The 25706-nt window shown below is 42.1% G+C and overlaps 1 protein-coding gene across 2 annotated transcripts; it reads right to left on the bottom strand.

Annotated features, from left to right (window-relative positions):
• Positions 1-368: 368 nt before the first annotated feature.
• LOC135518282 (protein zer-1 homolog) lies at positions 369-25688 on the bottom strand. Of its 2 annotated transcripts, none has more exons than XM_064943343.1 (16): positions 25575-25688; positions 24483-24824; positions 23999-24149; positions 19099-19556; positions 18570-18737; positions 18061-18175; positions 17677-17823; positions 17250-17423; positions 11587-11802; positions 10040-10081; positions 9600-9719; positions 9329-9444; positions 8824-9012; positions 8480-8577; positions 8071-8173; positions 369-3780 (listed from the first exon to the last, which is right to left on the bottom strand). In XM_064943343.1, the coding sequence occupies exons 2-16, from the start codon at positions 24647-24649 to the stop codon at positions 3723-3725; spliced, it is 2322 nt and encodes a 773-aa protein (XP_064799415.1). In that variant the 5' UTR covers positions 24650-24824; positions 25575-25688; the 3' UTR covers positions 369-3722. The 2 variants fall into 2 exon arrangements, with proteins under 2 accessions (XP_064799415.1, XP_064799414.1); XM_064943342.1 differs by having other exon boundaries at positions 24483-24821.
• Between the last annotated feature and the right edge of the window lie 18 nt (positions 25689-25706).

Raw genomic sequence — 25706 nt, 5'->3', positions numbered from 1 at the left:
TTTCTTAACTGACTTGGCCAGTCAAAAACATGTTTAAACAAGTTTAATACACACAGGGCCAGCACAAAAATGTGCATCAACCAAGAGGTACTTTTATATCATTGACATCTCAAACAGCCTGGTTTTCCTCCTCAATTGAATTGCACCCTATGGCCAGGTTTCAATCCGATCAGCAGTAAATCTGCGTTTAAGCACACTGGTCATGTAAAGGTAATTTCAGATTGAGCCAACATAGGCAACGTTTACCTTGAATGCAGTCTCCCTGAATGTGGTAACATTACCTTTAAAAGTTTCATAGCCAACCATGCACAATCAGATTTAATCCAGGCCCAGTCTACTATAGACAAAGACAAAGGAGAAACACAATATAACCACTCCAACTTTATTTTTTATTAATCTGAGATGAAAGGAATAAAATCTAGAACTGATGGTGCTATTGAAAGAAAATCAAACTGTGTGAGCATTATGCACATTTTGACCGTAGGTTTCACTTGACACCTCTGTAATATGATATATTGTTATGGGCATGATATAACAGATAAGAAGTCAAAATCTGACTGTAGTTTATGAAAAATAAGATGACAGTCATGATTAGCTGGGAATTGACTACCTTGCCTATAGAGGAGTTTGTGTAATATCACTTTTATTATGAAGAGGCATATCTCTTCTGGAGACTTAGAACAGAGATGTCAAATAAGTGTTACCTACATTTCTTCAGATGCTCTACAATTTACAACTGAATAGTGACATTTTTAAAAAACGTATGTAATATGTTCATTTAGTGCTAAAGAGCTGATGCTGCAGCCTAAAATACCTACATACATCAACCCATCCTCCCTTTGGTGCTATGTAACTCTGCCCATTGATTGAATATTAGAGATTCCAACATCAGTAAACTTACTACGAAGTGAGGTTTCTAACAGTATAATATATTGTCATTTTCTATAGGCCTTGCCCATTCTGGCCTCCCATTTGAAAATAAGCTCCCACCATAATTGTAAAAGAACAGTATAAATATAGTTGAACCAGGCATAGAAATACAGAATCACATGAAAAAGGCTTTTAAGACAATGTACATGAAAAAGTGAATTCATTAATTTGATATCTAATGGTTCAAAAGGAAAAGTACATGTCTGAACATGTTGGGCCTTCATGTGAAATGTACAAATTATAATACCGCTAGTCAGGGGCGCAACTTTGGTTTTCAAAGCACAATTTTTTGAAATCAAAAATCCAAAAGTTATCCAGTCGGATAAACACTCTAAAAAGCCTACCCGACCGTTTGGAGGCGTCCGCATGGTCCTAAAGCACACAGTTGCCTCGTTTGGTATCACATTCCAATGACAAAACTGGGGGTGTGAAAGTTGCGTCCCTGCCACTAGTGATCAATCAATGAACAGTCAGTCTGGTTTGGAACGTTGTATTTTTTCTAATGACATTTAGATCGACTGACATCAAGTTTTGGACGGGGAAATGAGTGTACAGTTCTGACCAAACCAATGGATATTATCAGTTTTAAGATATATTCAAAAGGGAAGATTGTCAAAGTTGGACGTGTGAGAACAGATACTTGGTGCATGCTGTGTGTTTCCATATCATGGCATTGGTTTCGTGAATTAATGTTGCGTGAACATGCTAGTGTTTGGAGACCAAGTGTACCACTACATCACTTGACTACCTTTGTATCCAAACCATGTGCAAATGTTAGGCCAAATATGTTTTACATGGCAACTAACTCTATTGAAATAAGTAACAGATTTTCCTAAATGTGTTAAATCAAAATATATGAAATTAGACTTTGTAGTTGAAGACATTGTATCCATATACTCCATACTGTTCAGAAATCAAATTCCAATGCAAATATGACCCATGACATTAATTACAATTTACACATGACAAAATCAAATCATGTTTTTTCAAATCCACCTTCAAACGTTCCTTAAAATGTAAGAACATGGGCATATTTTTATAGATTTCAAAAACCCTAACAGTAGTCCTCCCTGGTTTGTTTCTCATTTGGCTTCTTCACAGGTTATATATAGGTAACTGCCAAAATAAAGGAAACACCAACATTTGTCTTAAAGGCCCAGCGCACTCTAAAACATGATTGACCTGTATTATACACATATTTCCACACTATGAGGTTGGAATAATACTGTGAAATTGCAAAAATAATGCCCATTAAGAGCTGTTTGAAAAGAACGCCAGAAATATCTGCTTGTTTTGGTGGGATGGAGTTTTGGCCTTCCATGGTAACATCACCATGCAGTAAATGAGTTAGAGAAATCAGAAATAGTTCAAGAAAGGATTTTATATTGAGATAAAAACAGCTGCATTGGAGAAATCCCAAAATCTGGTGTTTTGTTGATTGTGGTGGAAAACGCTGTCTCAGGCGCCACTCCAGAATCTCCCATAGGTGTTCAATTGGGTTGAGATCTGGTGACCGAGACAGCTATGGCATATGGCTTACATTGTTTTCATGCCCATCAAACCATTGTGACCACTCATGTGTGTGTGTGTGTGTGTGTGTGTGGCTGGGGGCATTGTCATCCTGGAAGAGTCCACTCCCAACAGGATATAAATTATTCACCATAGGTTGAAGGTGATCACTCAAAATGGCTGTGTATATATTTTTGCCGTTTACCTTTCCCTCTAAAGGGTTGAGAGGACCTAAGCCATGTCAGGAAAATGCACCCCACACCATAAGAGCCATCAAAACTCTAATTTACTCAAGTGCTTTCTTTATTTTGGCAGTTACCTGTATGTAAAGAATTGGGAACCAAGCCTAGATGTACAGATGAAATCATAGGAGTGTTTATAATCATATAGCATAAAAACAGACAGAAACAAAGATGGGACAGACAACTCCAAATATCTACAACGAAAAACTAAATAAAGTCCTTCACCACGCCACAGGATCTAGGAAGACTTCTGCCGGGGTCATCGTCATGGTTACAGTCCACGGTTACGCTCTCAATCAGTATGGGATGTAGAGGCCTCCACAGACATAGCAACTTCACTGCGCAATAACAACTGTCCACAGATCAGTCCTGCATGGGATAAAACTAACCACCTTCCACATCTCATGGCGTCATCCATTTAGAATTTCTGTGTCAGAAATCGCTGAGAGGACCAAGGAATCTGAGAAGGATCATGATGGGCATAATGGAGCTCTCTGATGACGCTGTGTTGGAAACTCAGCTTATATAATGGAGGGCCTCTCACTAGACCCAATAGAACAGACTAAGGGGAGAGAAAGACAATAATAACCTCCGTTTTGTTTACAAAGAGGCAAACATCTCCCCAGTGTTTTGAACCTTATTATAAACACATGCACGCACATACGTCCTTTCATACACACTCATACACACGCACTCTAGCATGCTCACACTCAGACAAGGACAAGCACACACACAAAAAAGCAAAACAAACCAATAAGAGAACACAAATCCATTATACAAATGATGCTTATCATGTGCAACACAAATAAAACACACCAACTCCGTGCACCATATCTCAACCTCCTAATAGTGTCGCATAACAAGGTTCTGTCCAGAAAGGCTGGCCGAGAGGCAAAAAAACTGTTGCTCTGCTCTACAGTAAATCGATGCACACAACTGACCCTTGTGGTGAGAAGATAGTAAACAATGGTTCCTATGAAGTTGCCTTTTTGTTTGTATAGCGGTGTTGCTCCCCTGACGTCGACCTCTGCTGATCGTTGTCTACCTCGCCGTTTCCATTGGGTCTTCTTTGAAATTCTCACACTGCTCCATCACTTTCCTGAAACAGAGGGAGGGAGGCATCAGAATTTATTTAATTTCACCTGGTTTGGGCTCCTTTCTAATTCAAGTCAATAGATAAATTAAGGGGAGGGGGATTAGGGCAGTCCTCAATTTATTAACTACATTTTAATTCATTGGACTTTGGGACTGAAGAAACTTCTGGTGGCATGTCTTGTGGTGTATCCATGGGTGTCTAAGCTGTGTGCTAGTCGCTTAGACAGCTCAGTGCATTCAACATGTCAATACCTCTCACAAATGCAAGTAGTGCTGAAGTCAATCTCTCCTCTACTTTGAGCCAGGAGAGATTAACATGCATATTATTAATGTTTGCTCTCTGTGTACATCCAAGGGCCAGCCGTGCTGCCGTGTTCTGAGCCAATTTTCCTAAGTCTCTCCGTGGCACCTAACCACAAGGCTGAACAGTAGTCCAGGTGCAACAAAACTAGGGCCCGTAGGGCCTGCCTTGTTGATAGTGTTGTTAAGAAGGCAGAGCAGCGCTTCATTAGGTTTTTACCATGGCAGTTTACAATCCAAGGTTACCCCAAGCAGTTTAGTCACCTCAATTTACACATTATTTATTGCAAGATTTAGTTGATGTTCACGGTTTAGTAAATGATTTGTCCCAAATACAATGCTTTTAGTTTTTGAAATATTTAGGACTAAATTATTCCTTGCCACGCATACTGAAATGAACTACAGCTCTTTGTTAATAAATCCTCTTAGAAATAGGACTACTTTTTTCAACATTCTGTTAAAAATCGCGCAACATTTCAACGTCCTGCTACTCATGCCAGGAATATAGTATATGCATATGATAGGTATGTGTGCATAGAAAACACTCTGAAGTTTCTAGAACTGGTTCAATGGTATCTGTGACTATAACAGAACGAGTTCCGTGGTCAAAATCGCCAGAAAACCTGGTCACTAAATCGACGAAGAAAAAATCAATCCGCCAGCCCAAGTATTTTCTATTGGAAGGAAAAATAATTAAGAGTGAGATTACAGTTCCTACAGCTTCCACACGATGTCGCCAGTGTTGTGATTTCGATTCAACTAAATCCTTGGTCATCTGAGTAATAGCCACATCCGGTTGTCAAGTCCACAGATGTAAACAATGGAAACGGAAAAGTTAGTTACCTTACCCTAACTCGTGCTTATTGAATACAAATCGCTCCGTGATCAATTTGATCGTTTATTAACGTTTAGTAATACCTAAAGTTGGATTACAGAAGTAGTTTGAAGTGTTTTGTCAAAGTTTATTGGCAACTTTTTTAATTTAAAAAAATAACGTTGCGTTTAAACAATGTGTTTTTACTGGATCTGACGGTGTTCATAAATTGACATTTTGGGTACACAAGGACCGATTTAATCGAAAAAAAGACCCAATTGTGATGTTTATGGGACATATAGGAGTGCCAACAAAGAATCTCGTCAAAGGTAATGAATGTTTTATATTTTATTTTTCTGCTTTTTGTGTAGCGCCGGCTACGCTAATTCCTTTGTTTTACATCCCTTCTGGTATTTCGGCGTGTTGCCTGCTATCAGATAATAGCTACTCATGCTTTCGCCGAAAAGCATTTTACAAATCTGACTCGTTGGCTTGATTCACAACGAGTGTAGCTTGAAATGACTACCCTGCATGTGAATTTTAATGAACGTTTGAGTTTTAACGAGTGCTATTAGCATTTGGCTAGTGCATTTGCATTTATTGTTGGAAGGGAGTGCGGTTGGGCCAGAGAGGTTAAGTGTTGCAGTCATTTCAGTTGCTGTAGTAGCTGACGTGTATAGTGCCGAGTCATCCGCACACATAGACGCATGTGGTTAGTAAAGATTGAAAAAAGGGGCCTAGACAGCTGCCCTGGGGGATTCCTGATTCTACCTGGATTATGTTAGAGGCTTCCATTAAAGAACACCCTCGCTCTGGAGCAACGAACCACCCTTGCTGTCTCTGCCTGGCCGGTTCCCCTCTTTCCACTGGGATTCTCTGCCTCTAACCCTATAACAGGGGCTGAGTCACTGGCTTACTGGGGCTCTCTCATGCCGTCCCTGGAAGGGGTGCGTCACCTGAGTGGGTTGATTCACTGATGTAGTCATCCTGTCTGGGTTGGCACCCCCCTTGGGTTGTGCCATGGCGGAGATCTTTGCGGGCTATACTCAGCTTAGTCTCAGGATGGTAAGTTGGTGGTTGAAGATATCCCTCTAGTGGTGTGGGGGCTGTGCTTTGGCAAAGTGGGTGGGGTTATATCCTTCCTGTTTGGCCCTGTCCAGAAGAGGACTGGCCACCCCACATAGCCTGGTTCCTCTCTAGGTTTCTTCCTAGGTTTTGGCCTTTCTAGGGAGTTTTTCCTAACCACCGTGCTTCTACACCTGCATTGCTTGCTGTTTGGGGTTTTAGGCTGGGTTTCTGTACAGCACTTTGAGATATCAGCTGATGTATGAAGGGCTATATAAATAAATTAGATTTGATCACATACGTTTTTCCACCAGCAGACTACGATCGACAATGTCAAAAGCTGCACTTAAGTCTAACAAAACAGCCCCCACAATCTTTTTATCATAAATTTCTCACAGCCAATCATCAGTCATTTGTGTAAGTGCTGCACTTGTTGAATGTCCTTCCCTATAAGCATGCCAAAAACCTGTCAATTTGTTTACTGTAAAATAGCATTGTATCTGGTCAAACACAATTTTCCCCAAAACTTTACTAAGGGTTGGTAACAGGCTGATTGGTCATCTATTTGAGCCAATAAAGGGGGCTTTACTATTCTTATGTAGCAGAGTGACTTTTGCTTCCCTCCAGGCCTGATAGCACATACTTTCCAGTAGGCTTAAATTGAAGCCATGGCAAATAGTGGCAATATCATCAGCTATTATCCTCAGAAATGTTCAATCCAAGTTATCAGACCCCCCTTTCACCTCTTCCACACTTACTTTATGGAATTTAAAATTACAATTCTTGTCTTTCATAATTTGGTTACATATAATTGGATGTTTGTTGCTGGCATGTCATGCCTAAATTTGCTAATCTTGCCAATGAAAAAAATCATTAAAGTAGTTGGCAATATCAGTTGGTTTTGTAATGAATGAAGCATCTGAATCAATGAATGATGGAGCTGAGTTTGCCTTTTTTCCCCAAAATTGAATTGAAGGTGCTCCAAAGCTTTATTTACTATCATTCTTTGTCATTTATCTTTGTTTCATACAGTTGTTTCTTCTTTTTATTCAGTTTAGTGACATGATTTCTCAATTTGCAGAACGTTTGTCAATTGGTTGTGCAGCCAGACTAATTTGCCATTCCCTTTGCCTCATCCCTCTCAACCATACATTTAAAAACAAATCTACACCAATCCAAGGGAATGTAACCGTTTTAACAGTCATCTTCTTAATGGGTGCGTGCTTATTAGTAACTGGGATAAGCAATTTCATAAATGTGTCAAGTGCAACGTCTGTTTGCTCCTCATTAAACACCACAGACCAACAAATATTATTTCCATCAACAACATAGGAATCACTACAAAAATTATTGTATGACCTCCTATACACTATATTAGGCCCAGCCTTTGGAACTTCCTAGATATGGCCACTATATTACGATCACTACATCCGATGGATCTGGATACTGCTTTCAAGCACATTTCTGCATCATTAGTAAAGAAGTGATCAATACATGATGATTTCATTCCTATGCTGTTTGTAACTACCCTGGTAGGTTGACTGATAACCAGGTTGCAGGCACTGGTTACAGTTTGAATCTTTTTCTTGAGTGGGCAGCTTGATGAAAGCCAGTCAATATCTAAATCACATACCGCTCTGTTGACATCACATACATTCAAGCATTTCACAAGTTATACAAGTTATAGATACTGACTGTTAGCACTTGGTGGTCTATAGCAGCTTCCCACAAGAATGGGGTTTAGGTGAGGCAGATGAACCTGTAATCATATTACTTCAACAGTATTTAACATGAGATCCTCTATAATCTTTACAGGAATGTGGTTCTGAATATAAAACAGCAACACCTCCACCACTGGCATTTCTGTCTTCTCTATAAATGTAATAACCTTGTATTGCTACCACTGTATTAAAGGTATTGTCTAAGTGAGTTTCAGAGATAGTCAGAATATGAATGTCATCTGTTACTAGCAAAGTTATTAATTTCATGAACCTTGTTCCTTAAGCTGCATAAGTTAACGTGGGCTATTTTGAGCACTTTTCTGGGATGATAGCTTATTTTCATTGCTTTACTGATCAGTTCAAAGGTTGGGTGGGTTAATAGGTGAGGTCATACCGCGCCATGTCCTTGGTCTCTTCGTGTGATGTCTGGAGCTCCAGCACCTTCTCCAAGAGAACGATCCCTCCTTCCTTGACCAGCAGAGGGCAGTACTTACTCGCTGAGGGATGAGAGGAAGAAAATAAGTGAAAATCATTTTTTACTAGAAAGCAGAGAGCTTTCCCTGATGAGCGACAACGTGTGGGTAGTGGGCAGTATTCCCATGAAAAACGATTACTCCAAAAGTGAATCCACAATTATGCTATTAATAATGCAACAATAAACATAAAATAAGTAACTGACCTCGGAGGTCTCTCAAATTGATACAATGTGGCAAAGACTGATCCCAACGATGACACCAATAAGCAAGTTTACCTGGCAACTTGCTGGTGTCTAAAGCGGGATTTGTCTTTGTATTGATACTCACGGTAGACTGACACCAGGTTGAAGAGCGCCCACGTGGCCCAATGCTGACTGACTGGGGCGATGCTCTGGGGCAGCAGGCGCAGGATAGGCTCAAAGGATCTGAAAAGAAAAGGGGAGGGAGTGTCAATTCAGAAAATATGAGTTCATTCAAGTGTTCATTCAGAAAACGTATACATAAAAAGTGAAATGCATTTGCATGTCTAAAAGGTTGCTTTACAAGTTCAGCTATAGTTAAATCTTTCCCTGACAATCTACTTCAATCTTTTTCTGATGATATATCCAATTGTAGTTGGGATCATTTGTAACTGTCTCCAGAGACTCATCTCCATTGAGTTCTCTGTTTACCTGTAGTTGATATTCCGGCGGGAGGTGACATCCCAGCTCTGGATAGCAGCCATCATCTTGTCCATGACCGTGTCCCTCAGCGGCTCCTCCATTCCCCATGCCTCTGGCCCATCAAACACGATGTGGGACAGCACCCCACACGCGTTATAGGACACCTCGATCCCATCCGCCTTGCTGTCGAGCAGGTCACTGTCACCACAGAACAGTCAGGAAAGCAGAATCCAGCTTTATTTATCCAGGTTAGTCTCAATGAAATAAAATCTCTATCGCAAGACAGATCTGGGACCGTATGTATCAAGCATCTCAGAGTAGTAGTGCTGATCTAGGATCAGATCCCCCCTGTCCATGTAATTTTATTCACTGTGATCCAAAAGGCAAAATAGATCCTAAATCAGCACTCCTACTCTGAGACGCTTGATACAAAAGGCCCCTGGGTCCAAGATGGCAGCAGGATCAGTCAATACTGCATTTAACCATTCAATACAGACAATGGACATTCTCTTGCCTGAAGACAGAGATGAACTGTGGGGTGAGGAGTTGTGGCCGCAGAGCCCTCACTTCTGCCACATTACCCAGCAGCCCCAGCATGTTACGGTGGAGCTCCTGCTTGTCTGGAAACTCCTGAGAGGCAGTGGAGGACAAAAAGGTGATACACAAGCAAGGCACTGCATGAAGGGACAAGGAATTGCATTTATTTAATTTCAGATGGAGTACATTGACTGTATGTTTTCACAAATCACTTGGTGGTTATGAAAAGGTGAGATGCCCTAGCTAACCTTCAGGCAGTCCAGGAAGAGGCTCATGCCCCTACAGTTGAGGAACATCTGACAGTTGTCTGGAGTCTCGTCAGTGATGTTCCACAGTGCGCTCCAGGAGAACTCCATTACCTGGTCACACTGTAGAAAGAGAAACAAAATTAAATTGGCATATGTTTTTATCCAAAGTGATCTCTAGGTAGACTCATCAGTCAGCCAGGCAATGCCATTCCAGACAGTACACTTGAATTGGCTTAACACATGCAATGTTTTCTTAAGGGTTGCATGTCAAAATACTATTAGGTCTGGAATGAGCTAAGAGCTATGCCTCATGACAATATGATTGTGATGTGGCTCAATCCAGTTCAGGTTCTGCGAGGTAATTTCAGACGAGATGTAGGAAGGAGTCTGCACTTGTGGAATGGTAGGGGTGTTAAAGACAGAAACAAAACATGACTCACCATCCTGTCCTGTAGCTTTTTCTGTATTAGATTCAACATTGTCTGAAGAAAAAAAAGAAATAACCCAAGAGTTAACTTCACAAAACACATCAATGACCTGTGTGTGTGTGTGTGTGTACGAATGCACCAGGGTTTCCGTTAGCCGGTAATAACCAGCTTTTGGCAGATATATATATATATATATAATATATATATATAATATATATATAATATATTAATATATATATATATAATATATTATATATATATATAATATATAATATATAATATATATATATATATATAATATATATATATAATATATATAATATATATATATATATATATATATATATATATATATATATATATATATATATATATATATATATATATATATATATATATATATTTTAAAATCAATAAAATTGCCACTGGCCAATTGTCCGGGAGAGAAAAAAAAATCGCATTGCGAAATGCTGCTTTTTGGCCTCTTCAATGATGGAAATACCAGTCAATGTAGTGGAATTAGATTGCAGTATGTGTGCAGTATACTCATTATGCATACTATTTATCACACAGATACAGAGCCTTTGAGCAGGAAATCTGTCAAACGGCGCGAGAGCTGCTGCTACAGCATCTCAAACAGCAAACATATTTAACGGAAAGTAGGCTTCATCTGCGCCTCACACACACCACTTTGCAATGAGCCAAAGGCACAAGCCTAGTCATATTAGCAACCAATGCTAGTGGTTGCATATTAGAGCTCTTCTCTTTCTAAATTTCAAACTGACATTTTCATCTTTGTCACATGAACCCGTGTTTCACCGCTAATTGCATCATCGAACAAACATTCGCACGTAGCCTACTGCCTTATGCACATTGCTGCATTTAGAATGTGAAGAATTAATAGTTAATCAACATTCTAAGCTAAACATTCTGATCTGGTGCATCAGACTTTTATGTAGCCAAGGCCTACTGGTTGTATGAATTTGGGATCTATCTTCCCACAACGGTCCCAGACTTTGTTTGGAATAGGCTATTTCTTTCTCGGTAAACTAGCCAATAGAATACGTCAACTTTTCTGCTATAGGGGATAGCAGAATGACATAGGCTAGTGATTTTTATGTTCGTTACTCATCTTGTCGGCTGAGGAAAAGTACATGTGGACAGTTAATCTAACATACTCAAAGTGCATATCAGAATTCGGTAAGAAGGACCGCACATCGATGTATCCTCAACTTGCATGTTCTGTGGATATGAATTACCATAATATAAATGTGATTTCTGTCATTCTGAGCACTGTGGGTGGCCGACCTAATCAGGTTACACACCCAACGTATATGGGTCCGGTAAATTAAAATGCTGCCAGTCAATGTCCGGCAACACATTTTCCTTACAGAAACCCTGGAATGTGTGTAAGTGACAAGTGTACCAATTTGTGTATAAGGTTATGGCTATCAATGTGAGTCTTTCCCATCTTGACAAAGCCCATCTTGTGTGCAATGTACAAGTGTGTGTTTGTTCGATTGTTTACCTCTATCAAACAAAATAGCAGTCTCTCCTACCTTGACAAAGCCCATCTTGCCCACAGCTTCCTTGTGATGGTTGTCCACTTGGCAGACCAGGGCATTGCAGAGGTGCACAGCGATGCGCTGGATAGACTCGTCCTGCCGGGCCGGCTCCAGGATCTTCAGCAGCAGCAGGTTGACCCGGCCGTACTGGAACTCCAGCTCCTCGGGGATGCTGAAGTTACACAGTGTCAGGCAGCAGTTCCTCTGAACCTGGGGGAGAAAGGGGGAGGTGAGAGACGAGGGGGGAGAGGAAATGTGAGTGAGGAATATGGTTTAAACTAGGGGTGTGCCGATCTGGCCATAATCGTAATCGAAAATTGACAGATCAGATGATACACTTGATCTGAAAAAAAGCTTTTAAAATGACTAAATAGAGATGAGTAATGTTTTAAATGCCAAAATAGAAGTTACAAATGTAGCTTACAGTCTCCCTTCACTTATATAGATCAAGAAAGCTGCAGATCAGGAGCAGAAGATGTGTGCGTGTGTTCTCAACTTGCAGCGGCGAGACGAGTTCTGTCACCAAGAACGAGCTTCATGTTTTTTTCCTAAAGTCACCGTACTCGTAAGACATTATACACATTGATAGCTTGCTAGCAAAGGTCCTCACCATTTGATTCAGTAGCAGACAAGCAGCAGGCAGTACTCACCTAAATGTTGCGGATACTATAAAAAGAAATTCTCCCCAATTTTGTGGTATCCAATTGTTAGTTGCAGTCTTGTCCCATTGCTGCAACTACCGTACGGGTCTCGGGAGAGGCGAAGGTCAAGAACTGTGCGTCCTCTGAAACACAACCCAGCCAAGTCGCACTGCTTCTTGACACCATGCCCGACACCATAACCCGGAAGACAGCCACACTAATGTGCCAGAGGAAACACTGTACACCTGGCGATCGTGTCAGCGTGCATTGCGCCCGGCCTGATAGAGATGGCAGCTTGGCCATCCTTAGGAAACTGTGCAGTATTTAGTTTTATATATTATTTCTTACATTGTTAGCCCATTGTAAACCTTAAGTGTTGACCAGGAATACGACTTTCCCAAACCGGATCCTTTGTCTGTACCTCCCAGAGCATTTGAACTGATTCCAGAAGCCGACCCAAAACAACGCCGTTGGAGGAGAGGGGGCCGGAGCGGTCTTCTAGTGAGGCTTCGGATGCAAGTACACCACCCACCGCTTCCGAGTATATTACTCACTAATGCCTAGTCCCTAGTTAACAAAGTTGACGAAATTAGGGCATGAGTTGCTTTCCAAAGAGTAACATACTCAGTTTCACGGAACATGGCTAGCTGGGGACATGCTGTCAGCAAAACAAAATAGATGATCGTGGACTTCAGGAAACAGCAGAGAGAGCACCCCTTTCAACCACTCCACAAATGTATTGTTAACCAAATGTAGTTTTGGCAATTCAGTTAGGACATTTACTTTGTGCCTGACAAGTCATTTTTACAAAAATTGTTTCCAGACATTTTTTTTCCCACTTATAAATTCACTAATTCATTGACATCATGGCAAATTCAAAAGAAATCAGCCAAGACCTCATAAAAAAATATTGTAGACCTCCACAAGTCTGGTTCATCTTTGGGAGCAAACAATAGTTTGTAGAGAGTATAAACACCATGGGACCACGCAGCCGTCATACCGCTCAGGAAGAACACACATTCTGTCTCCTCGAGATGAACGTACTTTGGTGTGAAAAGTGCAAATCAATCCCAGAACAGCAGCAAAGGACCCTGTGAAGATGCTGGAGGAAACAGATACAAAAGTATCTATATCCACAGTAAAACGAGTCCTATATTGACATAACCTGAAAGGCCGCTCAGCAAGGAAGAAGCCACTGCTCCAAAACCGCCATAAGCAAACTAGACTACGGGTTGCAAGTGAACATGGTGACAAAGATCATACTTTTTGGAGAAATGTTCTCTGGTCTGATGAAACAAAAATAGAATTGTTTGGCCATAATGACCATCGTTATGTTTGGAGGAAAAAAGGGGGAGGCTTGCAAGCCGAAGAACACCATCCCAACCGTGAAGCACAGAGGTGGCAGTATCATGTTGTGGGGGTGCTTTGCTGCAGGAGGGAACGGTGCACTTCACAAAATAGATGGCATCATGAGGTAGGAAAACTATGTGGATATATTGAAGCAACATCTCAAGGCATCAGTCAGGAAATTAAAGCTTGGTCGCAAATGGGTCTTCCAAATGGACAATGACCCCAAGCATACTTCCAAAGTTGTGGCAAAATGGCTGAAGGACAACAAATTCAAGGTATTGGAGTGACCATCAGAAACCCTGACCTCAACCCTATAGAAAAATTGTGGGCAGAACTGAAAAAGCGTGTGCGAGCAAGGAGGCCTACAAACCTGACTCAGTTACAACAGCTCTGTCAGGAGGAATGGAACAAGATTCACCCAACTTATTGTGGGAAGCTTGGGGAAGGCTACCTGAAATGTTGGACCCAAGTTAAACAATTTAAAGGCAGTGCTACCAAATACTAATTAAGTGTATGTAAACATCTGATCCACTGGGAATGTGATGAAAGAAATAAAAGCTGAAATAAATCATTCTCTCTACTATTATTCTGACATTTCACATTCTTAAAATAAAGTGGTGATCCTAACTGACCTAAAACAGGTATTTTTTTTACTAGGATTCAATGTCAGGAATTGTACAAAACAGTTTAAATGGATTTGGATAAGATATATGTAAACTTCCGACTTCAATTGTATATTTGTAAATAACAGCTAGTACACGATATCTAAGGAAGTCTCAAGGTTTTGCTCCTCTGAGGTAGATTATCTCATGATAAGCTGTAGACTACACTATCTACCTAAAGAGTTTATCTGTATTTTTTGTAGCTGTCTACATACCACCACAGACTGATGCTGGCACTAAGACCGCACTCAATGAGCTGTATTCCACCATAAGCAAACAGGAAAACACTCACCCAGAAGCGGCGCTCCTAGTGGCCAGGAACTTCAATGCAGGGAAACTTAAATCCGTCTTACCAAATTTCTATCAGCATGTTATATGTGCAACCAGAGGGGGAAAAAAACTTCTGACCTCCTTTATGCCCCACACAAAGATACATACAAAGCTCTCCATAGCCTTCCATTTGGCAAATCTGACCATAATGCTATCCTCCTGATTCCAGCTTACAAGCAAAAATTAAAGAAGGAAGCACTAGTGACTCGATCAATAAAAAAGTGGTCAGATGAAGCAGATGTAAGCTACAGGACTGTTTTGCTAGCACAGACTGGAATATGTTCTGGGATTCCAGATGGTATTGAGGAGTACATCACATCAGTCATTGACTTCATCAATAAGTGCATCGATGACGTCGTCCCCACAGTGACCGTACGTACATACCCCAACCAGAAGCCATGGATTACAGGCAACATCTGCACTGAGCTAAAGGCTAGAGCTGCCGTTTTCAATGAGTGGGACTCTAACCCGGAAGCTTATAAGAAGTCCCACTATGCCCTCAGATGAACCATCAACAGGCAAACCGTCAATACAGGACTAAGATTGAATCGTACTACACCGGCTTTGATGCTCGTCGGATGTTGGAGGGCTTGCAAACCATTACCGACTACAAAGAGAAGCACAGCTGTGAGTGACGAGTCCCAGTGACACGAGTCTACCAGAATAGCTAAACTACTTCTATGCTCGCTTCGAGGCAAATAACACTGAAATATGTATGATCACGCTCTCCGCAGCCGATGTGTGGATGACCTTGAAACAGGTCCACATTCACAAGACCGCAGGGCCAGGCGGATTACCAGGACATGTACTGTGAGCATGCGCTGACCAACTGGCAAGTGTCTTCACTGACATTTTCAACCTCTCCCTGTCCAAGTCCGTAATACCAAAATGTTTAAAGCAGACCACCATAGTGCCTGTGCCCAAAAACACTATGGTAACCTGCCTAAATGACTACTGACCCGTAGCACTCATGTCTGTAGCCATGAAGTGCTTTGAAAGGCTGGTCATAGCTCACCATTATCCCAGAAACCCTAGACCCACTCCAATTTGCATACCACTAACAGATCCACAGATGATGCAATCTCTATTGCACTCCACACTGCCCTTTCCCATCTGGACAAAAATGAATATCTACGTGAAAATGCTATTCATTGACTACAGCTCAGCGTTCCAAAACCATAGAGTTCTCAAAGCTCATCAATAAGCTAAGGACCCTAGGACTAAACACATCCCTCTGCAACTGGATCCTGGACTTCCTGACGGGCCACCCCCAGGTGGTAAGGGTAGGCAACAACACATCCGCCACGCTGATCCTCAACACGGAGGTCCATCAAGGGTGTGTGCTCAGTCCCCTCCTGTACAGCCTGTTCACTCATGACTGCATGGCCAGGCACGACTCCAACACCATCATTAAGTTTTCCGATGATGCAACAGTGGTAGGCCTGATCAACGAAAACGACGAGACAGCCTATAGGGAGGAGGTCAGAGACCTGGCCAGGTGGTGCCAGAATAACAACCAATCTTTCAACGTAACCAAGACTAAGGAGATGATTGTGGACTACAGGAAAAAGACCGAGCACGCCCCCATTCTCATCGACGGGGCTGTAGTGGAGCAGGTTGAGAGCTTCAAGTTCCTTGAAGTCCACATCACCAACAAACTATCATGGTCCAAGCACACCAAGAGAGTTGTTTAGAGGGCACGACAAAACCTATTCCCTCTCAGGAGACTGGAAAGATTTCAGTCCTCAGATCCTCAAATGGTTCTACAGCTGCACCATCAAGAGCATACTGGCTGGTTGCATCACTGCCTGGTATGGTAACTGCTCAGCCTCTAACCGCAAGGCAATACAGAGGGTAGTGCGTACGACCAAGTACATCACTGGGGCCAAACTTCCTGCCATCCAGGACCTCTATACCAGGCGGTGTCAGAGGAAGACCCTAAAAATTGTCAAAGAATCCAGCCACCCTAGTCCTAGACTATTCTCTCTGCAACCGCATGGCAAGCGGTACCGAAGCACCAAGTCTAGGTCCAAGAGGCTTCTAAACAGCTTCTACCCCCAAGCCATAAGACTGAACATCAAATCAAATGGCTACCCAGACTATTTGCATTGTCCCCCCCCCCCCTTTAACACCGCTGCTACTCTCTGTTGTTATCATCTATGCATAGTCACTTTAATAACTGTACCTACATATTACCTCAATTACCTCGACTAACCAGTGCCCCCGCACATCGACTCTGTACCGGTACTGCTGCTCTTTAAAGACTTGCTACTTTTATTTATATTTTTTTATTTAAATTTTAGCTGCGTTGTTGGTTAGGGGCTCGTAAGTAAGCATTTCACTGTAAGGTCTTCCTTCACCTGTTGTATTTGGCGCATGTGACTAATAAAATTTGATTTGGTGGTGCAGTGCCTTAGACCACTGTGCCACCCGGGAGGCACATGGCAGCTGAAAATAACTTATTTTCCAATCACAGATAACAAAAAAAATACTCTGATCATAACCGTATCCAGAAAATTCCACAAATCCTTTTTACAATACTCCTTTTGCCCGAGTACTCTGCACACCCCTATGATTAAACTCCTTCAGACCTAATTTATACCAATCCAGTCCTTTTAAATTTGTGAAGGAAATTAACTTTGCAGTTTCACTCAGGGGAGAGACTTGACTTTACCGTGACCTCCTGGTACTGCTCCATGCCGTTGAGCACCACCTGGATGACCTGCCGGCGTAGCCTCATGCTCTGATCGCTGCGGTACTCAGTGTTGGTCAGGTAGAAGAGGGCCGCGCTGCCCGTCACCTGGACGCTCTTTTCGTACTTATGACACTTCAGTGCAGCAATCACCAGCTGGGGGGGGATCACAACAAGACAGCCAGGGGATAAACTGATAATGAACCCCTGAGAGGTAACTCGGTCAAATAAATGAGAGTACAGCTAGCTGTTTTTCAAACTTTATTGGTGTCAGAAGTGGGATCCTACAGTATTAAAATGAAAGAGACTTAACTAAAGTAACTTTCCACGTTGATGTCAATCACCCTTTCGAAAGCATTCAAGGTTACATTTTCGAACACTTTCATTTAAATCAAAAAGGTCCCCTAACCTGCAGTGCCCGCAGTAGCTGGCTGCAGTGCTGTATCCTGGCGATGTCAAACAGCTGGTTGATTGCACGGTGGGCTAACTCTGGGCGGAACTCTGTGTAGGCCTCGATGGCATTCAGGACCTGGTCTTCATTCTTGGAGCCTGTGACCTAAACAGGGACACAATAGAAGTGAAGCATTAAGCACCACGACAACCAACACATACACACAGACACGAGAGACATGAAAGCTACTGGGCGTGCAGGTTTTTGGTCTAACCCTATAATAACACAAACCCAAGGCCTTAATTAGTTGATTCATTTGATGATCGTGATGTACTGGGGCAAAAGCCTGCATGGACGGTAGCTCTCCAGGACGGGAGTTGGAAACCCCTGGTCTAACTTCACCTTGTACGCAGGGATGTGCGTCACATTACAAAGAGTGGTGTTATAGAGCCCCAGAAACTGCAGAGGTCTCTTCAGCTCCTGGAAAGGGTAGATGCTGCTCTTGCAGGGCTCAATGCTGAAAGAAAGACAGAGAGAGAAAGAGAACACATGAGTCTGTCATATTTACATAACATGGGATACGTACACATATTTTTAGAAAGAGAGATTACATCAACCAGTCCTACTATTTACATTGTATAGCAAGCAAGTCAGAACGTATATCATACACAAAGTCTTCATTTTTTATTTTACTAGGCAAGTCAGTTAAGAACAAATTCTTATTTTCAATGACGGCCTAGGAACAGTGGGTTAACTGCCTGTTCAGGGGCAGAACGACAGATTTTGTACATTGTCAGCTCGGGGATTTGAACTTGCAACCTTTCGGTTACTAGTCCAATGCTCTAACCACTAGGCTACACTGCATAGATGTTCATAGACATTTCAAGAATTATGTCACACAAGTGGCTCACCTTGGACGTCCCATGGCCTCCTCGAGGTGTGGGACTGTGCAGTTGTCCAACATGATGTGGCCTGAGATGTCCAACGACACCAGATTGACCAGGCCCTGCACGATGGCCGTCAGGATCTTACGGGTCATTTTGAACTTGGAGGTGCGCTCTCGGGAGATATCCAGGTGCCTGGGGAACACAAAGAGAGAAGGGTACAGACCATTTTACAAGCCTACTGCACAAAGAGTGATGTTTATTTAATATAGAGAATTCAAGTTGACAAGTTGAGTTATTAACTGAGTTATTAACAGATCAACAGTTCTTGATCAATTATTGCACAAAATGGTACATCTGTAATTATCACCTAGGCATGGTTATACTGGACTGAAAACAATTACACACACAGTATCAGGTAACATATCTTTAACTCTCAAGTTCCCAAATCAAGCAAATTCTGATGGTTATTCCAGAAACAAGGGCCTCGTAAGAGAAACCAGTTTACTTTACCCAGTTACTGTACCAAGATTAAACCCTGCCCCTCACAGCTCACCTGAGGTGTCCCAGCTCCACCACTGTGTTGACCAGCTCCTCAGACAGGTCTACGTTGTAGAGCACCAGCGAGGCCAGCCTCTCCTTCCACTGGGCCAGGAATGCAGCCCTGGGCAACTGCACCCCGGACAGGTCCAGAGAGGTGAGGGCTGGCAGGGGCTTGAGCAGGGCCTCGGGGTCCACCTCCTCAGGCAGACCCCCCAGGTTGAGCAGCCGCAGCCGGTTGAAGCCCTGGAAGCTGAAGTCTGTGTCCAGCGCCTGTCTGGAGGCAGGCCGCTGCTGCTCCTCTTCTTCCTCGTCGTCCTCATTGCACGCCAGCGGGGCGCCACCCTTGCGGTAGAAGATGTGGCTGCAGCCGAACAGGCTGAGGGAGACTAGGGTCTGGCGGAAGCTGGCCAGAGTCTTTAGGCTGCGTGCTGATAGGCTGTTGCAGTAGGTGAGGTGAAGCTCTATCAAGTCCTGGGTGAATTGTCAGTTGAAATCAAACATGTTGAATGTCAGTTTCATTGTTTAGCCTATGTGGTACTGACCTTGTATTTAGCGGATATTCTTGTGTGTTTTTTAAATCTGACCTCGTATTGAGTCTGTGCTCTTAAGTGATGCTATTCTGGACTTTCTATTTCTTAACCTTTGATACTGAACATCGCTGAGGAAGAGCTTGCTCATCAGCATTTCACTGCACTGTTTACACCTGCTGTATGCTGTGCACGTGACAAATAAACTCTTGATTTGTTTCCCCGAATTGGTCAAGCAGAAAGGCAAGTGATCCGGTTGGTAACACTTTACCTACAGGTATAATACTTTAACATATAATAACAGTATATGCCACTTATTGTAAGCATTTATGTGCCTTTATAATGCCATATAATTCAGCAATAAGGCCCAATGGGGTGTGGTATATGGCCAATATACCACAGCCAAGAGCTGTTCTTACATATGACACCACGAGAAGTGATAGGACACAGGCCTTAGCAATGGTATATTGGCCATATATTACAAACACCGGAGGTGCATTATTGCTATTATAAACTGATTACCAACATAATTAGACCAGTAAAAATAAATGTTTTCTAATACAGATGATATATGGTCTGATATACCATGGCTTTCAGCCAATCAGCATTCAGGGCTCGAACCACCCAGTTTATAATAAGGCTTATAATATTATCTATGTAGCAACATTAACGGACTCAAAATGGCTGTTTAGTCAGGATCATTCATAATAGATGATAAGGCAGGTTAATACTTGCTCTTGACAAGTATTATAATACATAATAACTACATCATAATTCATTATACCATTGGACTTGTGTGTATTCAGGAAAATACATTTGTATAGATTGTGCCTTCAATTGTTGAAGGCTCCAGTCATTTGACAGAAAAGTGTTCCAGACATTAAAAGGATACAGGCTGGTTTCGGGAGCTGTAGACATAGTCGTAGACACAGCCGTAAAATGAAAGCCTGTTTATGGGAGAGTATTAAAGGAGGAATGTAAGAGCCCTCTATCTCCTCCCCCAGGGCCAGTGTGCAGGACTAGATGGAACACATCCACACAGAACCGCTTCAATACTGGTGAAGGGCCAATTGACCTTTTATAAGTACCTGTGAGTATGTGTGTGTGCAAGTGAGACACACACACACACACAGCATTTAGCCTAGGCAGTGTGTGTGTGCCTGCCTTCTAAAAATGTTTTAAGTGAATAGCCCATATATGGCTTGAATACATGGCCATAACCCCTACTACTATATCCCCCTCCAAGATCTGAAAGCCGCGGTTTGGTTTCATAATAATAATTGTTATTGGCGGAAATACTACTATGCCTATACAGAAGAATGGGGGCAGATTGAAAATGTACTAATTTACAGTGCCTTCTGAAAGTATTCAGACCCCTTGACCTTTTCCACAGTTAAGTTACATCCTTATTCTAAAATGGATTAAATAAATACAAATTCTCTCAGCAACCTACACACAATACCCCATAATAACAAAGCAAAAATAGGCTCAGAAATGTTGCCTAATTTATCAAAATATTATTAAAAACAGAAGTACCTTATTTACATAACTATTCAGACCCTTTGCTATGAAACTCAAAATTGAGCTCAGGTGCATTAAGATGTTTCTACAACTTGATTGGAGTCCACCTGTGGTAAATTCAATTGATTGGACATGATTTGGAAAGGCACACACCTGTCTATATAAGGTCCCACAGTTGATAGATGTTAAAGCTTGAACCAAGCCATGAGGTCGAAGGAATTATCCGTAGAGCTCCCAGACAGGATTGTGTCGAGGCACAGATCTGGGGAAGGGTACCAAAACATTTCTGCAGCATTGAAGGTCCCCAAGAATACAGTGGCCTCCATCATTCTTAAATGGAATAAGTTTGGAACCACCAAAACTCTTCCTAAAGTTGTCCGCCTGGCCAAACTGAGCAATTGGGGGAGAAGGGCCTTGGTCAGAGACCAAGAACCCGATGGTAACTCTGATATAGCTCTAGAGATCCTCTGTGGAGATGGGAGAACCTTCCAGGACACTCCATCTCTGCAGCACTCCACCAATCAGGCCTTTATGGTAGAGGGGCCAGACGGAAGCCACTCCTCAGTAAAAAGGCACACGACAGCTCGCTTGGAGTTTGCCAAAAGGCACCTAAAGAATCTCAGACCAGATTCTCTGGTCTGATGAAACCAAGATTGAACTCATTGGACTGAATGCCAAGCGTCACATCTAGAGAAACTTGGCACCATCCCTATGGTGAAGCAGGGCAGCATCATGCTGTGGGGATGTTTTTCAGCAGCAGGGACTGGGAAACTAGTCAGGATTGAGAGAAAGTTGAACAGAGCAAAGTACAGAGAGATCATTGATGAAAACCTGATCCAGAGCGCTCAGGACTTCAGACTGGGGCAAAGGTTCACCTTCCAACAGGACAATGACCCTAAGCACACAACCAAGACACTGCAGGAGTGGCTTCGGGACAAGTCTCTAAATGTCCTTGAGTGGCCCAGCCAGAGCCTGGACTTGACCCCGACCAAAAATCTCTGGAGAGACCTGAAAAGAGCTGTGCAGCGACATTCCCCATCCAACCTGACAGAGCTTAAGAGGATCTGCAGAGAAGAATGGGAGAAACCCCCCAAATACAGGTGTGCCAGGCTTGTACCATCATACCCACCTGCCAAAGGTGCTTCAAGTACTGAGTAAAGGGGTCTGAATACTTATGTAAAATTTCCATTTTTTATATTTAATGAATTAGCAAAAATGTCAAAAACTGTTTTTGCTTTGTCATTATGGGGTATTGTGTGTAGATTGATGAAGAAAAAACTATTTAATAAATTTTAGAATAAGGCTTTAACGTAACAAAATGTGGAAAAAGTCAAGCAGTCTGAATACTTTCCTATGGCACTGATTGGAGCTAAGTTATGTGATGCATTCCTCTGGTGGGGTATACGAGGCAGACACCTGTGGTATCAATGATTCATTCTGGCCATACAGTAGCAAATGAAGTGACACGAACAAGCATGAGGAGGTTTGTGAGCCAAGATCTTTCTCTTGCCCATCCCCTCATAGTTGTGTTACTATCAACTTCTGCAGTGGAAACTCACTCGTCCATTAGTCTATGTTAACACCTATTGCTGAACTACCCAATAAAGTCCACATTGGTGCCTGCATGTCAAGGAATTAGCCTATAGGGTTGTTGTTGTCCTTTATCAAGGTCTTCCTGGCCATTACAGAGGATGAATAGGCCTTCACATCAAACTTTATTACTATGTATACTGAAGTTTAAAAAAATATTCAACATGTAAAGTGTTGGGCCCATGTTTCATGAGCTGAAATAAAAGATAGCAGAAATTATCCAAACGCACAAAAAGCTTATTTCTCTCAAATTGTGCACAAATTTGTTAACATCCCTGTTAATGAGGATTTCTCCTTTGCCAAGATAATCCATCCACCTGACAGGTGTGGCATATCAAGAAGCTGATTAAACCACATGGTCATTACATAGGTGCACCTTGAGCTGGGGGGGAGGATAAAAGGCCACTCTAAAATGTGCAGTTTTGTCACACAACACAATGGCACAGATGTCTCATGTTGCTGGAGAGTGCAATTCACATGCTGACTGCAGGAATGTCTAGCTGTTGCCAGAGAATTTAATGTTCATTTCTCTACCATAAGCGGACTTCAACGTAGTTGCAAAATGCATCCTACAGGTATGATTTCTGTATTTTGTAAGTTCTATACCTTAAATTGATTTCTGACAAATACAACATTTTGGGACTATGTCAACAATGGACTAATGAAACAAATACAAAAAAATAATTTTCTTTTATTTATACTTTTTTTGTGTCAGTGCATCTGGATGTGGTATTGGTCCTGATTTGAAAGGAGGTATTGTCCTGAATAGAGAGGAGGTATCATCATGGCTTATATCTATAGAGGTTAGCTTGGGCCTAAGGTGCTTGGAGAAACCATTCCAACGCCTTCCATGTTGTTTGTGGGACTTTATGTCCTCCAGAAGAAAAAAGAAAACTGCCGGCCCACCTATTTCTTGCAGGAAAAACACAAGCAAGAAGGCAGCAGGGGCACTCATGAGACTTCAAGTGATGGTGAAAACATTAATAAATCCCATCAGTGCCCCAGCTGCCTTTTCTGCCTGTGTTTTTGCTGTATGGCATTTTAGGGCACTCAGTCTACCTACAGCTTGGTCTCTGATCTGTTTGTACTGTATAGCCAACTTATATGGTCCATGTGGGCTATACCATAGATATTGTATTAAATTACTAGAGGGGCTACGTCATAAACCCTCAAAGTTCCAGAAGGTTCAAGTTCATTTTAGTATTCTAACTCCTAATTCTATGGGCTATACAGCACAAAGAGATCTGGGATCAGACCATCTCCACTATGTCCCACCTGTTTCCCAATGGCCTCTAGGTCCCTGTCCCGCACAAGGTCCTCCCTCAGCTGCACCCTGGTGAGCCTGGTGCTGCGCGGGTCCGAGAACAGCTGGAAGAAGCCGTCCTGCGGCTCAAAGTTACTGTCCGAATGTACCAGCTCCATGTATCTGTGAAGATGGATACATAAAAAAGCAGAGAAATCATTATTTAAGACATAAGATCAAATTGATCATTTGTCAGAACAAACTATGGTTGGCATTTTCATTTCAATTCGATTTTTTTGCAAGATCCAAATCCGAGCTCACAGCTAATAAAGTGATTGATCACAAAATCATCCTTCACACCTCATAAAACAATAGCAACATAATGTGAAACATGAGGTAAACCAACTAGAAAACCATTGTGTGAAAAAATTGTGTTTAAACTATCCTGCTTACTTATTTACAAGCCACATGCTTAATTGACCATTAGGACCTGTCCCAAATCCCAATTATACATACGTGTTGACCAGCTTGTCACAGATCTCGCTGGGCAGGAAGACATCTGAGCGCAGGCAGAGCTTGTTCCCGTCTCCCAGGTAGCACATGGTCCTCCTCAGGTTCCTCAGGCAGAAGGCCGTGGACAGCGCCATGAGGCTGTCGGGGTTGTCCCCTGCTTTGGCCGCCATGTCGGATGCTGCTTCTCCCTTCCCCTCTGTTTGACAACAGGGCAAATCGAGTGGCCTCAGGAAGTGGGTGCTGGGATGCTCTCAAAGGGTAGGCATTGGGATACACGAGGTGGTCGCAGAAGAGGCAGAGTGCTCAAAACCTCCCTAATTTAGGGTTTAGGCATGCAAGAAGCTGCTGGAGACAAAGTTATTATCATGAGTCATTAGGCTACTTGACATTGCTTTGATACACATCTACAATTATACTTCATATTTAGGGAAATGGCAATAGTATAATATGGGATAGCAGTTTGTCAGCTACGTGGCCAAACTAACTGTATTTAGGACTATAAATCAAAATGGCAAAACATGTAATGACAGGCTTCACCTCCATGACATGAATTTGATGTCAATCAATTAGCAAAGAATGTTTGCGGAAGCAAGTTTAAATATTTATGTAACTAGTTTAGCGGCTTCTGAAACATTAGCTATTTGATTTAATTGAATTAGTTAGCTAACTTGCTACTAACGTTAAACACAACGACAAATTGATAAAGTACAAATGATTGTCAACTAGCCGCTAACTAACTTGTTTTTGAGATAGCTAATTAGCTAGCCACGTTAGGTAGCTAGCTGAGTTATTACGAATTACAGATGCACTTTAGTGGTTAACTAGAGGTAGCTAGATCAAAAGTGTAAAGTAGTACTGTATATTTACAGGGGAACTGTATGTATCATAAATGTTAAGTGTAACCTGCAACCATGACAAATAGTTATTGTGCTAACTAACTACTGCAGCTACATCAAATCCATTGCTAGCTAGCTAACGCTAGCACGTAGTTACTGTAGCTAGCCTGCTGGCGAATATATGTTTGGTGATCTAGCTAGCTATATACACGATTTGTCAACACTGCTCATTTGCACGGTTTATCGAACACTATCATACCTTAGCTTTGCACACGGATAGTTCATTGGTTGATTGAATTAATTTATATTTTTTGAATCATTTACGTTCTCTTCTGTTTTTCGTGTTGGCCCGTGTCAACAAAACAACCTCCCTTTCCGGTTCATGTGTTGC

The sequence above is a fragment of the Oncorhynchus masou genome, chromosome 28 (genome assembly GCF_036934945.1).
Source record: "Oncorhynchus masou masou isolate Uvic2021 chromosome 28, UVic_Omas_1.1, whole genome shotgun sequence".
Lineage (NCBI taxonomy): Eukaryota > Metazoa > Chordata > Actinopteri > Salmoniformes > Salmonidae > Oncorhynchus > Oncorhynchus masou.
The sequence above is the reverse complement of the archived record's forward strand: the minus strand, read 5'-3'. Positions and strand labels throughout refer to the sequence as shown.